Source organism: Triturus cristatus, chromosome 7 (genome assembly GCF_964204655.1).
Source record: "Triturus cristatus chromosome 7, aTriCri1.1, whole genome shotgun sequence".
Taxonomy (NCBI): Eukaryota; Metazoa; Chordata; class Amphibia; order Caudata; family Salamandridae; genus Triturus; species Triturus cristatus.
The window spans coordinates 363,146,303-363,163,184 of NC_140590.1; the positions used below are offsets into that span (position 1 = coordinate 363,146,303).

The window sequence follows — 16,882 nt, forward strand, 5'->3', positions numbered from 1 at the left end:
AGTGATATCTCCTATTGGATACTGTCTGCATAATTATGTTACTGCAAGTGTGCCTGTGTTGCTCCTCATTAAACAAATATTATGTAAATTTTTTTGTTTAAATCTTTTTATTGTCATTTACAATTTCTAACGATGCAGTACAGCAATAGATCAACAACACCGTATACCAAGAGGAAATACAATAGCAAATCATATGCGGAGGGCACAGTGGTGATAGCATGCGAGTAATGTGTCCATGATGATGGATTAAGGATGTCAGCATTGCTTGGACACCCGAGTGAAGGTGCAAGTGTATGTTCTCCCATCCAGTTGTGCAGTTCATCGCTGATCTATGCATAGTGCAGTGCATTTTTGAACAGTGGGCAGAGGGTTCAACAAAATGAGGACAAAAAACCTCAACAAAGGGAAGGGGGTAACAGCCCGTGACCTAAGGCCTCCATGTGTTCCATCAGGTGAATGACTGCTTGTAGTGTGGATTAGGATCCTATGGTATGCCTAGCTGAGTAGGGATTGAGGGACGCTGCCCCACCGGAGGTGTCACAGTAGCGACAGCGGTATGTCGCATTAGAGCTGATTAGACCTCTGACTCCTCCTGTGCGTCCTCAGCGGTTGTATCTATCTTCTGCAATTCGTTTACAATAGTCCCCCAGTCAGCTAGGGGAAACTAGCGAAGCTCCAGCAGGTATTCCCTTTGTAGAGCTACGTCCTCTGCCCTGGCTCAATTGAGCAGGGAGCGGCACCAGGCCAATGCATGGGGCACCACGGGCTCTTTCCATCTTTTAGTAATCTGGCGTTTTGCTGTGACTAGGCCCAGGTGTAAGAATCGGGAGGTGACCTTGTATTTCCTGCTCCTCTTAAAAAGGTGCAATATATACACCTCCCATTGAAAAGAGATGTCGCGCTTGGTACAGCGGGCTAAAGTGGCCGCTATCACAGTCCAGTACTTTCCCACGGCAGGGCCATGCCAGAGCATATGCAGTAGGTCTGCATCTGGCAGACTGCATCGGAGTTATTCGGTGTCGGCGCGGTGAAGATGCTTATTTATCTGGGTGGGGGACAGGTATGCACGATGTGTAATGAAGTATTGAATCTGCTAGAAGCACTAGTTACGAGGGACACGTGTCGGCTTTCTAACATTGCCACCCATTCCTTCTCCTATAGGGCACGCCATAGGTCCTCCTCCCAATGCTGTTTCAGGGGGGGTCAGTGGGATCACAGTATGCTGATGGAGAGATGAAGCAAACCAAAGTATCAAATGTCCCCCTGTTATATGTAAGTACTTCATCAGGAAGTGTGTGGAAGGCTCTGTTAAGCTGCCCCACCTAGATGAGAGTGAAGCTATGAGCGCACAGTGAAATAGGAAATGCCCCAGGGATAGACCGTCCTCTGAGATTAGATCCGCATGTAGGATTAAAGCGCCATCCCTGAAAAGGTCTCCTGTGTCGTCGATTTCTGCTGCTTCCCAATCGCGCAACTCCGCTGCCGTGATGGCCGACCGACCCCTTTGTGTTCCCAGTAGAGGAATAGCCGGGGCATATGGTGTGGTGCCACAGGGTATGTATAGGCTTCTGCGGTAACATTTGTATGCTATGGAAAGTAGCAAGGAATCTGCTTTTCTGGTCTTTGCGCAAGGGTGAAGCATGTAGAGTAAAGTGTTGAGTGCCATTGGTGCTTGCAGTGTGCCTTTATCTGACTGGTGGCGTGAAGCTAGCCATCTGGCTACCCATTGCAGCTGAGCTGCTAAGCATTTGGTGCTCGAAATTAGGCACCGCAAGCCCGCCCTGTCCCATTGGTAAATAAAGCTTCCTAATATAGACCCTGTGCCTAGACGTCCCCCCGAGGAAAATCCCTGACAATTGTTTCTAATTTATTGAAGTAGGAGGGGGGATGTAAAGAAGCAGGGCAGCGAAATAGTAAAGAAGACGCGAGAGGATCACCATGTTCGCAAGGTCCACTCTACCCGAAATAGACTGCCGAAGAGTTTTGCAGAATGTCATCTGCGAGTAAATGGAGGAGGTGGCCCTAGTAATGTTCCTGTCAAATAGGTCAGTTTTGGTCTGATTTATACGGGCACCAAAGTAGCGGAAGGCATCAATGCACCACATCACTGGGACCTCTCCCAGTGAATACCTCGGATCTGAAGTGGACGACGAGAACGGGAAGAGAATGGACTTCACTGCGTTGATCCTCAGCCCTGATATTGTGACAGTGCTGAGTCTAGCTAGAAGGGGATGGAGTGAAGGTCTCTTGCATATAGCAAGATTTTGTCGGCATACAAGGAGATTGTATGCATGCAGTCGCCTAGAGGAAAACCCATTTTCACCCGAGCATGGATGAACGCCGCCAGGGGTTCCACCTCCACAGAGAAGAGGAGTGGGGAGAGTGGGCGGCCACTGCCTACCCGATTAGACTCCGAGATACAGGGCCCCGTTTTTTCTCGAATCTTTGGGCATTTATGAAGTAGCCAGACCATATTGATTAAGGAAGGGCCTATGCCGAAGCTTGGCAGCATTGCAAAGAGTCTCACTCAAGGTAGTCAAATTCTCTCTCGTGGTTGAGCACCACGCAGCCCAAACGAGGCCAGTTCAGAGGGGCATACTCTGCGAAGGTTGACTGAGGTGTTCCAGGCCGGGACAAATCCATTCTGGTCTGCGTGTACCAAGGAGGGCACGTAGGAAGCAAGTCGGTTAGCGAGGGCTTTCGCCAGGATTTTGTCATCCGTGTTTAGGATCGTTGGAGGTCTGTAAGATCCCAGGGCTGTGCGGTCCTTGACTGGCTTCAATAGGGAGACTATGTTAGCAGTGCAAAGAGAGGGAGGGAGGGCTGTGTTGTCCAGTGCCAATGTATAGAGCATGTAGGCACGGTACCAGGGTCTCAGCATATGTCTTGAAAAACTCTGTAGGGAACCCCTCTGGTCCTGGCATCTTTCCCGATGCTAGTGACGCAAGTGCTTCCCAGATCTCCTCCACTGACAAGGGGGAATCTAACTCTAGGAATTGGTCAATGAATAGGGTAGGCAGCTGAACTGAGTCTAGGAAAGAACCTATTTGAACAGAGTCTTCATGCCGTCTGGATGCATAAAGTGCAGTGTAATGTTTGGTCATGGCCTTGTGAATGCCCCGCTGTGTGTATCTCATCTGCCCTAGCTTGTCCCTAATAGCGTGTATGGGATGGTGTAGGTGTTCCTGTCTAAGGAAAGCGATCAGTTTACCCGCCCTGTCAGTTGAATTTTGAGTTCTGCCAGAGTGGGCTAGGTAACTGCGACAGCGTAGCTTTTCTAGGAGTTCTAGCCGGTTCATTTGCAGAGCATCAAGCTGTGCCCATGCCTCGGGCTTGTGGCTGACAGGGGTTACCAATGGAGGAGCTTCTGCTCAATGGAGGCGAGGGAGGAATCCAATTGTTTGTGGGCGCTCCAGGTAAGGATCAGGTAGTGGCCTCTAGTCATGACCTTAAAGGCCTCCCATTCTATCAGAGGGGAACTCGTAGAGCTTGCATTGTGCTCGAAATACCCGAGCAATGCTGCTTCTAAGGAGCAGCGGACGCCTGATCCTACAGCGCTGCTCTCTGCAGCCTCCAGGTTGGGATCGGGGGGGGTTCTCTCCTCCGAATTTAGGGACAAAATCTGTGGGTTATGATCTGAATGGGTCTGGTCCAGGTAGCCAGTGTCTCGAATTAAGGGGAGCAGCGCTGCTGATGCAAGTATGCGGTGCAGCCGCACATGGAGATCATGAACTGATGAATAAAAGGAATATGCCTGAGTGTCAGGGTTGCGTGCGCGCCACACATCTGTTAGGGACCAGTGCCCCAGCCAGCAACGCAATGCCTGTGCGTTCGAGGCTGAGGTGCTGGTAAGGGGTGGGAAGGAGCGGTCAAGTGATACGTCTAGGACCGAATTGAATTCCCCGCCCAGTAGCCACGGGACATCTCCCCATCTGGATAGCGTGTTGGAGAGGCTGCCAAGGAACGCGTTAAACTGAGCCTAGCAGGAGAGTCTGCCCGTTGAGTCTAAACAAATATTATGTTCATAGCTTATTTCTAAATGTTGTTTGTACTTGAACAGGATTAGCAATGATCATTGACTAAAAAACAAAAAAGTGCCCCTAATCAGTTCTTTTGATTTAGGAATTAATGCTGAAAGCGTTGGTCGCAAGAATGGTCCAGGCCCAATGAATTAAAGCGTACTGGTGCCTTGAGCAGAGAGGAATAGATCTAGTTGGCCTTGCAGCCATTCTATAAATCTAAGGCAACAGATTGCATTGTATGGATGATTTAAATACTTTCATTGATCTCCATCAAAGATTTGTTTTCTAGGTGAAAATGTACTTGTTCCTAAAATGTTGGTTGCCAAGGACCCTCTCAACTCTGAACCAAAACCATTTAAAATTGGGACTTATGAATCTGAATGCCAGTGGCGGCTCCTCCCCTAAGGTGGAGGAGCATCGTCCCATTGCTTTTAGCAGTGAAAAGAAGGACAAATAAAATGATAGTTACTTGGCGTTATCATTTTATTTGTTCTGCTGCTTGGCAGCTTTGAAGCGGGAGGCTGATCTGATCTCCGAGCAGAGGGAAGGAGTGCGGGAACTCTGTAAGATGTGCAATGATTGTTTGGCCAGCACTCACGAGCTGGCTAAACAGTCATGCACACTTTGCATGTTCTCCACCCTGGCTGCATTACAGCCTGGGTGAAGAACATACCCAGACACCCAGTCCCTGGCTGAGCACCGAACCGCAGCGCTTAGACCAATCAGAATGCTGCATTTGATTTGTTGTGATTGGCTATGGGGAGCCTGGGAGCTTCCTGCTTGCACAGAAGGCAGGAAGAGGACGGAGGAGAGGCAGCAGCCGACAGGTAAGTTGATTTTTCCCTGCCTCACTGCTGCTTCCCAGTTGCAGCCGCCGCTGCTGAATGCATCCAAATATTAGTTTACAGAACAGGACATTATAGTCCAGCTGAGGGCCCATATGGGGTTGAATGAGCTTTGGTTGTTGTAGGGGCACGGAAATTAGCAAAATAAATGTTTCATAGTTGGCATTTCTTATCTGTGAAGTTTATTCAGAATACCAAGCGTGTGCTTGAACAGTTCGCACCATGTTGCTTTGATTGGACTGCGTCTGAGATGTGGACCTCCAAATTGTTTGTGACGTGCCAGCTGTATCAATCCAGCAAAGCACAAAGATGAAAGCATCAATGATTCACAGGAATCCTACTTATCAATATACGGGAGACATAATTGTTTCAATGAAATCTTACAGTGATCATTGAATACAGAGATAGAAAGCTGACAAGGTAGTGCAGTCCTCCATCTCTGCATTCTCAAAGTGCGGGTATTGCAACCCTTGTTCTAAAAGGGGTGAGTCTGGTGCAGCGTAATTTTAGCTTCACCCTTACACATCCCAAATGCATTACATACATGTGCATTTAGCACGTTTCTTGTGTGGTCTTACGACATTAATGTAAGTGTTGCACTTGACATCATTATTAAAGTGCATTCACTGTAGAATTAAAGAATGTATTCATACTGTGTGACTTAACCGTATTATATGATATTTTCTTGAAGATTTGATGAATAAACAATCCTTACTTATTGAGCGAATTCTGACCCCAGAAACAAAAATTATTTATACAATGTGTGCTCTAATTTTTCATATATTGCATTAAAATGCAGTTCTTAGACATACCTACATCTGCATATTCACAATTTTACTGTATGCCAAATATAATATGAGTCTAAGTACAGACATTTTACACTTATTCGTGTGTGAAAGTGCACAAGCATATTAAAGGTGCACCATTTATTTAATACCTCTAAATTGACTTGACTATGCCTGTTTTCCGTGCTGCATAAAATACTGTTTTCCATTTTCTACTTGCATGACTTTTTCTTGCTGGTGAAGTTCACATTGGTTCATAGTTGAGAATAGATGCAATACTGTACTAGTGATGGAGAGATAGCCTGAAAAGAAGATCTTGACGAAAAAACATGGTGAGCCAAGGCATTAACTGAGAGGCTTATTCAGCGTTTTCGCAGCATGGCTTGAGTGAACAAGGATGATGTCATTTCCATGTCCAGTGTCGGATATTTCGTAAATGTTGCAGCTTACAAGGTGAGAATGAAAAAGGACAATGGAACTCCTGCTAATGCATACAGATGGTTGTTGCTCAGGAGTCTCTTGTGTTAAAACCTAGTGTTCACACTGTTGGAGATCAGATCTCTCGCGGAACACTTTCAGGACCTTTCCCAAACTACTAGGAGTTACTGCACTTTCCTATGGACTTTGAGAAGTTTAGAACTCTGTTTCCCCTTGATTCTTTGCTTAGTGTGGCTTAGGCTAGCACTTATTCCCTGAACCAAGAAGACTCTTGACTGAGCTTCTGAAATGCTGACACCTAACTATTCTTCCCATTTTTCATGTTCTTCCTGCACTGCCTTAATTTTTTCCTTTATTGAATTTCCCTAATTTGAGATTCTTCTAGATACAACCATCCTTCTTAGCTTGACTTTACTTAGCCGATTTTAGATTCACTCATGAATAGAAGAGAGAAGCGGAAACTCTTCTCTGAGCATCCGATATTATTGTTGATCTTTTGTATTGCTGTGACTGAGCTTCTTGTTTGTTTTTATACTAGTACGTTTAAACTTCTCTAGGAGGTTGGGTTTCCCTCTTATTCTGTACCTTTACAGCACGGTGCCGAGATTTGTTTACCTTTACTTGACTGCTAACTTGCAATACATCTTCTTACCCATAGTTATGGATTCCTGGTCCTTGTTGTTTAGCCAAAAGGGGTTACACTGTTAATTGAAATCTGCTTAATCTAATGTTAACTCCCATCACCTCTCAGTTGAGAAGGAAAAGGTTTATCGGAGGACAAATGTTAAGAGGGTTGGCCCAGAGCCTTGGATCAGGGCCCCATTGCCAATAAAAGTTGCATCTTACAAACTCGTTACTGGGAGCAGCATGCTTTGGTACTTGGGTTGTTGTGTGCTTGCAGGATGCCTACAAATGTAAATTTCACAGTGAAAGGTGGCCCTGATTGGTAGCTTTTTGTTTGCAAATGATTGGTGATTGACAAGGTCAGTTGGTAACCTTTCAGTGCCGAACAAAAGCTTAAGGAATCCCAAAGCTCTACCATATTCCAATGCGAATCGCAAGGACAATGCGAATTACATTTTGCCAAGAAACCAAAATGCTTATGATGTGAGTAGCAAAGACATGCGACTCAGGCCCTAGTTTTTTGTATGGTACCGTACCATAATACCATGCAGTTACGGGTAAACCCCTTCGAAATAGGTAATGAAATGACAGTGTGCGGCTGATTTCTATTTTTTTCCCTCACTTTTTCCGTCGCCCTAAAACATCCAGAATCCCCTATTTCATGCATTATTACATCATACATTTACCACCTGCTCTCAGCAGGTGGTAAGTGTATGTGTGGGCTGATGCGTGAGAGGGGGGTTTGTAGGAGAAAGAGGAAGGTTTTTTTTTTTTGACTAGCAGTGGAGACATTGTCATGCATGGCATGTACTTTGACTGCTACTGCAACCAAAGTCTCACCAAATTTTTCCAGCAGAAAAAAAGCAGGTGAGGTTCTTCCACAGCCACTAAATTAGGGTGTAGAAAAACGTAACTAACTAAAAATCTGCGATATAAAATGAAGGCATGCAAGCCTATGGTAATTTCTGCCACCTGACTTGTAATCGGGCCACATGTTTCACCTTAGCATGTTTGTTTTTCTCTCTCAACCCAAAATTGGCACTGTGAACAAAACAGCTTTTATACAGTAGATACAAAGATTCATCGGCCCGGTTTATGAACATTTTAAGTGAGATGTTTTAATAGTCCATGGATTTGACTGGTGGAAATGTGTCCATCAGAATCGTTGTTTTTCTGAAAATAAAAGATATATTTTTTTTAATTCACAGTTTAGGCATTTTTACAAATAAGTCTGGCAACCTTCATAATTCACAAATTTCTGGAGGATTCCTATGGGCTCTACCTACTGAAATATGGTTTTATTTATTTTTCTTAGGATCCTAGAGGAAGCATCGTTAAGATATGCAAGTTCTTGGAGCGGGACCTTGACGACGCAGCAATCGATTCTGTGGTGGAGAACACCTCCTTCAAAAACCTGAAGAACAACCAGATGTCCAACTACACCTTGGTGCCTAATGAGTTCATCGACCATAGGAAAGGATCTTTCTTCAGGAAAGGTGAGTACAGGGGGCTTCTGGGAGAAGTTCAGAGGAATTTGTACTGCTTCTTAGTGTTAATATTATTATTTGTTTTTGTTTACATCAAGCAGAAACTGAAAGGGCGCAATTGGCTACTTCCTGCATTACCATTGGATAGTAGTTGAGGAAGGTGAAACCTATTTGCCAGGCCACTGCTGGTTTGTTTTTTACTTCCCAAACAGTATCCCTCCCTCCAATGCATTGGCGGTGGGTCCATTGGGGCATTGCCCCACTAATGCCACTGCCCCATCTATCGATCGTTTTAATAATTTACGAATAACAAACACAAATTCTTCTTTCTACTTCTGACGGCAATTCCAATCAGGACTCTTGATTGGAATTAGCGTCGGAAGTAGAACGAGGGACGCTGAAGGGGGTGGGACTGCGGTAGAACTCAGGTTTAAGTGACAGCGCACTGGACAGCAAAAGCAAGCATGTTCGGTTTTAGGCTGGTCATTTTTACAACCAGCCCGAATATGCGCACTAGCCTTCCCCTTAGGAGAGCGAGGGTTGCTTCATGCCGCAGCCCCCGGTCTCCTAATGGACAGGGAGTGTCCCTGCTCAAGCCAATCCTGGCGCTGCTGGAGCAGCGTCTGGATTGGATGAGAGGGGTTGCCAGCCCCTCCAGTGATGCAGAAGATGTTGAAGGCGCCAACGCGGGACCCCAGCAGCAGAGGCGGTGTGGGTCAGGTACGTTTTCTTACTTTATTTTTTTACCCCCCCAGTATTGCGAGCCGCGACTGTAATAATGGACCCAACTCCCCACAATGTTTTCATTTTCAGCAAGATGTGTGTTCGCATCTTGAATCTAAGAGTTCCAGTAGCTCAACTGTTAGTTGATTGCATGCTATCTGCAAATAACGTCTGAATCCCAAAATATTGATTCGCTTTTGCCAGTTATTTCAGACGGGTATTGCAGTGCTGCGTTTGGAGAGGCAGCAGCTAATTAAGGCAGCACTGACATCGTGTTGTTCAAATTGGCAGACCGTACTGCTTTAATGTGACTATCTATTAGGGAGACCCTGTGATACTCAAACAGGCCACTGCTGTGCATTGTGCCTGGGACTCCTGCCCAGTTCCAGGGGTGGGCTCAGGTTGTGCGCGTTACCTCCATGACACCGATTCCAAAAACACACAGTAAAAAGCTGTCGGTAGCGAGACAGCGGGACCTAAACAGGGTTCAGCCACTTTCGTCACGTGCCGGCGACAGCGTCGGTTACTCATTTGCACACACCTGCACAGCGATGCTGGTCGTAAAAATGACCAGCCCAAAATCCAACATGCGCACTATTGCTGTCCAGTGCGCTGTCACTCAAACCCTGAGTGCTGCTGCAGCCCCACCCCCTTCAGTGTCCCTCGTTCTACTTCTGATGCTAATTCCAATCAGGAGTCCTGATTGGAATAAGCATCAGAAGTAGAAAGAATTTTTTTTGTTTGTTATTCGTAATTTATTAAAACGATCGATGGATGGGGCCGTGGCATTAGTGGGGCAATGCCCCAATGGACGCACCGCCACTGCCCCTTATGCCAGTAGGGCTAGCTTGCTAAGCTCGCTCGCCACAGGCCGCTCGTCCCCAACATTTATGCTCACCACTTTCAAATGTCACCAGTCGCCCCTGCTCCAATGTTTGTCTTGTGTGTCCCTGGTTGTTGACATGTGTGAAGAGGTGGATCGGAGACTTTAGCTTGCCCCTTCCTGAAATAGGTACATACACTTCCTGATACATTGTATGAGTCTTTCAGGTGGATACAGGAGGCTTTGCTCACAGTACTGCTATTTTAAAGTTGCTTGTTCTGTATGCTCTATCATGAGAAAAAAATAGGCTAAACTGCGTTCTTCAACAAATCGCTTGAAGTTGATAGGTTTCACACGAAGTTATGATATGAAATGAAAATGATGGAATATCACACTTCTTCAAAAGCTGGCTCTGCAGCCAGACGTGTTACTTATCTGTCATGAACCGTAGTGATCTCATAGAAACGCTCACTACTCAAAACACAAACGGCCTCTGCCACAGAGTGGGTATTTTATTATAGTTAATATGCCGGCTATTAGCCCATTGAAATCCCACCAGCATCTCTGATGCCATGTTATCTATCAGAGGACGTTATTTGATGGGGTTGCTGCCCATATGCCCTCGTGTTGATCTAATATTACATGGGGCAGCTAATGACAAGACACTTGAAATGGAACCCACTGGACAAGGTGTTGGCCTAATTCACCAGGGCTACTGAGTGTGCCAGTAGTCTGGTTATTGTGAGAGGGACAGCTTAGTGTGGTATACTATTTGTCAGCGATAGCCCTGCGACATGTTTTATACCCTAACACTCTCAGCAGCTCATTTATCACACAGGATACAGATATTGCCTTGATACAAGTTTGTACAATACGGCGCGCCAGCAGACGGATCGACATAATGTGCATACTTTGCACTTGACCTGACTCAAGACAACACGGGGACACATTTGGAATGCAGCCATGTGTACAAGAGTTCCAGAGGGTTTACTCACTCCTGAATTCCATAACCTAGTGAACAAAAACAGTATTCAGTAGTTCTGGTGACCCCCGACAAAAGTCCTCTCTAAAGGCTAAAATCAGAAGTACAATTTTGTCTGGTTTTTAATTCACAAAATTGTATGTATACATAGCACTGGAACAAACCACTACCATTTGAAAATTAATGGAGACTGAGTCTGATGTTTTTACGGTTTGTAAGGAAATTTAAATATAAATTTAGAGTAGAAGCTCTGTATCAATTTACTCCTTAACGTGTGAATATTAATTTAACCTTTGCATGAAGCATATATAGGATTATAGTATGTCCTGCAGTAATCAAGAGAAGTCCTTAAAATTCTCAAATTTGATGTTCTTTTTTTCCACGGTAATTATGCTGCAAATTGTTCCATACTTGCTCCATTAGGACAACGCAGTGCAGTATGGTATGCGTCATTATGGTGTGCGCCATTAAATAATCTGCCTGATCACATGGGTTCAATACACAGTCTTTCAGTGAAAAAGGAGTATAAACAACATCTGATCATGTCCAGCCATGGACCACTTCCATTTCTCACTGTTTTGTTTTTTGTCTGGGTTTTTACAACACTGCTGCCAAACAGACTTATTGTTTCTAAAAATTCAATCCGATTTGGGACTGCCTTCTTCAACAATTCTTTTTTTCCGTCAAGCTTATCTGAGCCATTTTGATTTTGTCAATCAGATAATAAAGAGCCTCCCACTTGACCTATATTTCTTTGCTACTAGCTACCATTGAGCACTACAATGGGTCATTTACTGTTACACAACATGTCTCCAAGCCTTACTTCAAAATTCATTTATTTGCCCTTTGTCATTTAGTGTAAAAGAAGTTAAACCATTTTTTCATTGCAGTACATAATTTAAGACAGTGTTCCTCATTTAGCAAAACAATTTATGTACGTGATTGGTTTAATTCGGTCATTTGAAAAACCTAACGAGTGCATTTAATATAAATCCAATAAGCAAAAAACATGTCATCTTGAGTAACTAAAATCCACTCTTATCAAAAAACAGAAAAAAACATCAACCTCATACTCACACTTCATTCATGTACTCATCGATCGTATCACTGACACATACTACACACACTCATACACACCCCAGTACAACACTGCATGCACAGATGGAATCAAAAGGGGTGAGCCATCAACCTTCAGTGCTTGTGTTGGTAGCTGGGATGTCGCACTATCCGGTCGACGTACGTTTCAATGGACACAACTGATGAACTCCATCTTCTTAGGGGCCAATAATTCATAAATTTATACGCGTGGATGGATGGGGATCCGATGACACTGATCATGCAGGAATGCAGTACAACACTCCAGCCGGAGTGTAAAAAAGGTAGGGCGACGTTCAGAGTCACATATTGCCTGTACCTCTGGTGTGGAATAAGTTTCAAAAGTTGTATGATACTTTCACTTCGGTTGTATCCGGTCCTCCTAAAAGTGGGCTTCTGATCTTGAGAAAAGAACCTCCCAACGGGAGTGTCCAATCTGAGGTTACAACTCAGAGAATACAAAGGAGACTTTAACCTCTAGTATGAGTCATCAGTATCTCATATTTGTCTCTTTATCAAGACCGTCGGTTTGTTCCTGTGTTGATACTGGCTTGGGTTGGAACAAAGAATAACCCAACTGGCTATTCAGTCCTCAGACACTCGGGGGTATTGTGCATATGTACAGCCTGAGTTCCGCATCCAGGTACGAGGAGCGCCATCCGGCCCGGGTGCAGAGCGCCCCGAGTTTCAGATTTTGTCAATCAGACCTTGGCTGAACCAAGTACAGTAAAACCCTTTCCCTTCTTGCCGTTGGCTAATGGATGGTGTAGCCTTCGGCCTCCAAGTGCATGCTCACATTGCAAAGTATGAGGGATGGTTTTACTTCTCCCTCATACCACTCCTTGTTGCATCCTCCCTCAGTTGTGTCCGCAGTTCATTGATCCCTATGTGCCTAGTATCCCCCACACCACTTCAGCAGCCTCCCTGGCACCATGCTACCATTCCTGCCTTGACGCTCTCGGACTTGAACTCAAGCTAACATGGCTGTATACACCATGTGTGTTGCCTGGCTCACATGTAGCTGAGCCGCTTCATTACCAGCTACATTGGTAGTCTGTTCCAGAACAGCAACACTGAAAACAGAAGTAATTTCAGCAGCCAGCAGCATGAGGAGTGCCTTCTTACAGCTGCTCTTTGGTGTTTCCGAGCCTGCTCTTCTCCGCCATTGTTTCTGCCTCCCCGCTCCACTCCCCACCCTTCCTCTATATTGCAATGCCCATCCTCTCCCGTGCCATGCTTCTGCCACCGATATGTTCTAACCCCTGCTACCACCTCCGACTCCCCGCCTCTCCTCTTCCTCCCGTTCCGTGTCCCTTGCCCACATGTCTTACTTTAATGTCCTTATGCTGTGGTTTCATGCATTAGCCCGTTAAACCCAGGTTTGTTGGCTTTGTGCCTCTGCTTGCTTTTGGTCCCAGTACATGATGTCTGGCAGACTTGCTATGGCCCTTTCTTCTGCTATATCCGCAAATCTAGTCCTTAGTTATACTTCAATATGTCGAAAAAACAATTTGGTGTAAACATGCCTCATTTAGTAATTTTTGTGTTAAAAATCACAAGAGCTCACATGCCAGAATGTTGAGAACTTTAAACTGCCAGTGTTTTGTTACCTTCAGTACAGTATTTGATCATTAAGTTCTGTTCAATCTTAAGTTATTTTGAAGATATTGTGACAGGTTTTTTGTTTTTGCAAAATCTAATTCTGTTTAATATTTGAATATTAATTTTTGTGCACAAAAGGTACCATTGCTTATTCTGGCTGCACCCGTTTTACACAGGTTGATGTGTTATGTCAATATACTGGCATGATGTAAACCTCGCTTGCCAATAGATATGTTGCTAGGAGACCTATCTTTCAATGTCTTGGTTTCGTCTATGTGTTAACTAACTCTCTGGAAAACGTATTTTCCTAATATAGTTGCTTCATGAAAAGTCAGAAGCCTTTCGAAATATGCACGTAATTCATTCTAAGAAATGGCTAAATTTCCCAGAAGAGTCATTAGCAGAGGTGCATGGCGCAGTCGCCATCGGTGATAAGTGATTCCGGGCCTTGGTTGGACATCTAACTTCTGCTAAAGAGTCCTGCGAGGCCTGGGCTGAGAAATGCCAATCTATCGTGGCTGACTGCGCCTTTTTTTCCCCTCACATTTTTCAGGAATCTCCGGGGACTGGAAGAATTATTTCACCGTAGCTCAGAATGAGGAGTTTGACAAGATTTTCGAGGAGAAGATGAAGAATTTCAACCTCAAGGAACGGTTTGGATGGGACTGAAACCAGCAGCATCGGAATGACGTGGCCTCTTGATGGCATCCGATGCCTTTACGTGTTGGGCAGAAGGCGCCAGAAAATATTCACATACACTACAAACAGTTTCTAAGTCATAAATGTGTGCCACCAGTTTGAAAGCCTCCATTATGTTTAGGGTGAAACTGTCAGCCATTTACCTCCGCTCAGACACATACAGGTGTATATTGATTGCAGATATGGGCGCCATGTTTGTTTTAGTTTTTCTATCTCCCGTTCTTCAGTAACACTGTAAATTGTCTTTGCTCTCTCACTAGAAATTCTCAGCAATTACAAAAAATCTAAAGTTCATAGTCATGGAAGGGATGGAAAGTAAAAGATCACACTGCCTTGAAAGTAGGAACAATATGATCATGAACAAGGCTGCTGCTCTCATTTCATCAGGCACCTTCACTTTCCAGAAGTAGTGTCATATTGTATTGCTTGTGTTTTTTTGATGCAGCATTTTCGTGGAACCACTATTCTCTCAGCTCTGCTACTTTGTTACTGTAGAGAAAACAGGCTTACACAGTTTCTCTCTTTCTTGCTTTCTCTGATCTTTTTTCTGATGCCTTTACCTATTTATTTACTTTCTCAAAGGTTCCACTTCACTGAAGTTACTGTATCAGAAACTGAAGTCTGCTGTTTGTGCACTTGAAATAAGAGAGTTGAGTGGTGTCCATCCAGCGCAGAAACCCTGTTGGTTGAGGAACTTTATAAAGTTGCGTTCTCCTGCCAGTTGCTCAGTGGGGTGTGTTTTCATTACTTTCATAGTAGCACAAAAAATACAAGGATCACGTAAATGCCGTGGACGGTCACAAATCTGTTGTCTTGGAGCCCAATGCAAGTCAGAGTTGGGATGCCTGGAGGAAACTCCATGTTTAATCACAAGAGCAAAATAGACAGTGGCAAATTCTCAGAGGGCCATTCCACCAAATCCTAGGTGTCTCCTTGGAGTAGTGAACAGTGCTAGGCACAAATGATGTTTCCAGAAGAGTCAAAAGGATTCATTGATTCATTCGAAGACATACATGGACTGTGGGCAAATCAGATGAGATTATGGCCTCTCTGGCAGCTGGACTGGAAACCATGAAGTGTAGACCAGCCAGCGTGGAGTACAGATAGCCAACCTCTGGAGCAAGATACAGAATTTAGAGGCCAAGTTTTCATAATGTAGGTCTAACCTTCCTAATCTCAGTAGGTAGGTTCATTATACCATGCAAGAAAGCAAATTAGACGCTGGCATGACTTTTGAAGCAGGATAAGAATCTAAGTCCTGAACGTGCCCACAATGGTGGGGCATTCAGATCTTAAGACTTTAGTACAAGAGTTACGGACTGCAACTCTGAACCTGCTGATTTATTGCTAGTAAGTAAGATGTTCAAGCTTACATGCAAAAAAGGGGGGAAAGGCAACAGGTGAGGGCATGGTAATGGCAATGTTGACAGATGAAGGTGATGAGGCCTGGCTAAGAAAAGCTGCTTAGAAGATAACATCCTTTGTATTCAAGCCAACGTGTGTTTGCGTATTTGATTCATGCTAATCAGCAAGAGCTACTCATATTTAGAAGAAGTGATAAGAGTGTGAACTTGTGCCTCTGTGTCACAACTGGAGAAATCAAACCATATGTACATCTGTATAGCCCTTTCTAATATTTGTATGGTACCATACTGCTTTTGAAATCTGGGGTCTTTTTACCGTTCTGGGGTGCTCATTGACCAGAGTCAAAGTTGTACGTTGACCTTGTATTGTGATTCATATTTTATATAAGGGAGTCTCATTGTAAAGTGACTTATGTAGTTAGACGGCATTAGCAATGTTTGTGATGGATTTTATTGGATAGTCGATGGCTAGGCTAGTAGGCCTCTGCCTTCCCTAAACCACTAGCAGTTCAAACACTCCTGGGCAATCTGTGGTGGGCAGCCGATGACACTTGAAGTTTATTCTGTGCTTATTGGATATGGCTCTCTCCTAGTAAACTCAACAATCTACAATCCACATGATACAATCAGTAGGAGTTTAAATGTGTTGTATGTTACTACCTCAACTGTTAAACATCCTCCCACGACTAGACACTCTACTACCCAAACCTACATTTACATCAAAGCAGCTTCAATATAGACATCAGATAAACTTCTGAACCCACCCTAACCCTGAACACCTCCACAATTGTGGTTTCAGTCAACATATTGGAATCACTATAGTGATATGTTGGTGAGGTGCAGTGTCAATGTACTGCTTTTTATACAGTGACAAGTTGTGGTAGCGGATGAAGGGGCTGCCTCTCTCGAAGGAGGCAGATACATTTTGAAGTGTGATGATAGGTGGTTTATAGCTGGCAAGTCTAGTGATCCCTCAACTACCCCCCTTTCTCTTCTAAGCACCCCCTCACCTTGGTTTATCTTCATTTCTCCTTCTTGGGGTGCTCAAAAAGGCAAATTTATTGTACCGTATATTTTTAATTATGATAAAAGTTTTGCTAAAGATGTGAAAATATTAAGATTTGAAGAAATGCATTTTTCGCAATAAAAATGTTTTCAAATAAAACAAACTGCAAGCCCTCTTATTGCAGTATCTTTCATGAGTTGAACCACTCAGGCAAGAGGATTCTACATAGGCAGTACCTACTGTGCCACTAGAAATTCAAAGTCCCATGGGCAAGCAGGCTCTCGCATACTGTGTTTGGCTAACATATGCCAATGTTTATTAACTACATTTTATTGTTTTTAGAGTAACACACCTAAAAACACACAGTGAACAATTCCATATGTTTTT

General features: G+C 44.2%; 1 protein-coding gene across 1 annotated transcript in view; it reads left to right on the plus strand.

Moving 5' to 3' along the window:
* Window positions 1-16,658, plus strand: part of LOC146809680 (sulfotransferase 2A1-like) — a 172,062-nt gene extending 155,404 nt beyond the window's left edge. Inside the window, exons 6-7 of the mRNA XM_085616528.1 lie at window positions 8,030-8,210; window positions 13,980-16,658. Of these exons, the coding sequence (XP_085472654.1) occupies window positions 8,030-8,210; window positions 13,980-14,095 (297 nt within the window). The 3' untranslated portion in view covers window positions 14,096-16,658. The remainder of the gene's footprint in view (window positions 1-8,029; window positions 8,211-13,979) is intronic.
* The last annotated feature ends 224 nt before the right edge of the window (window positions 16,659-16,882 follow it).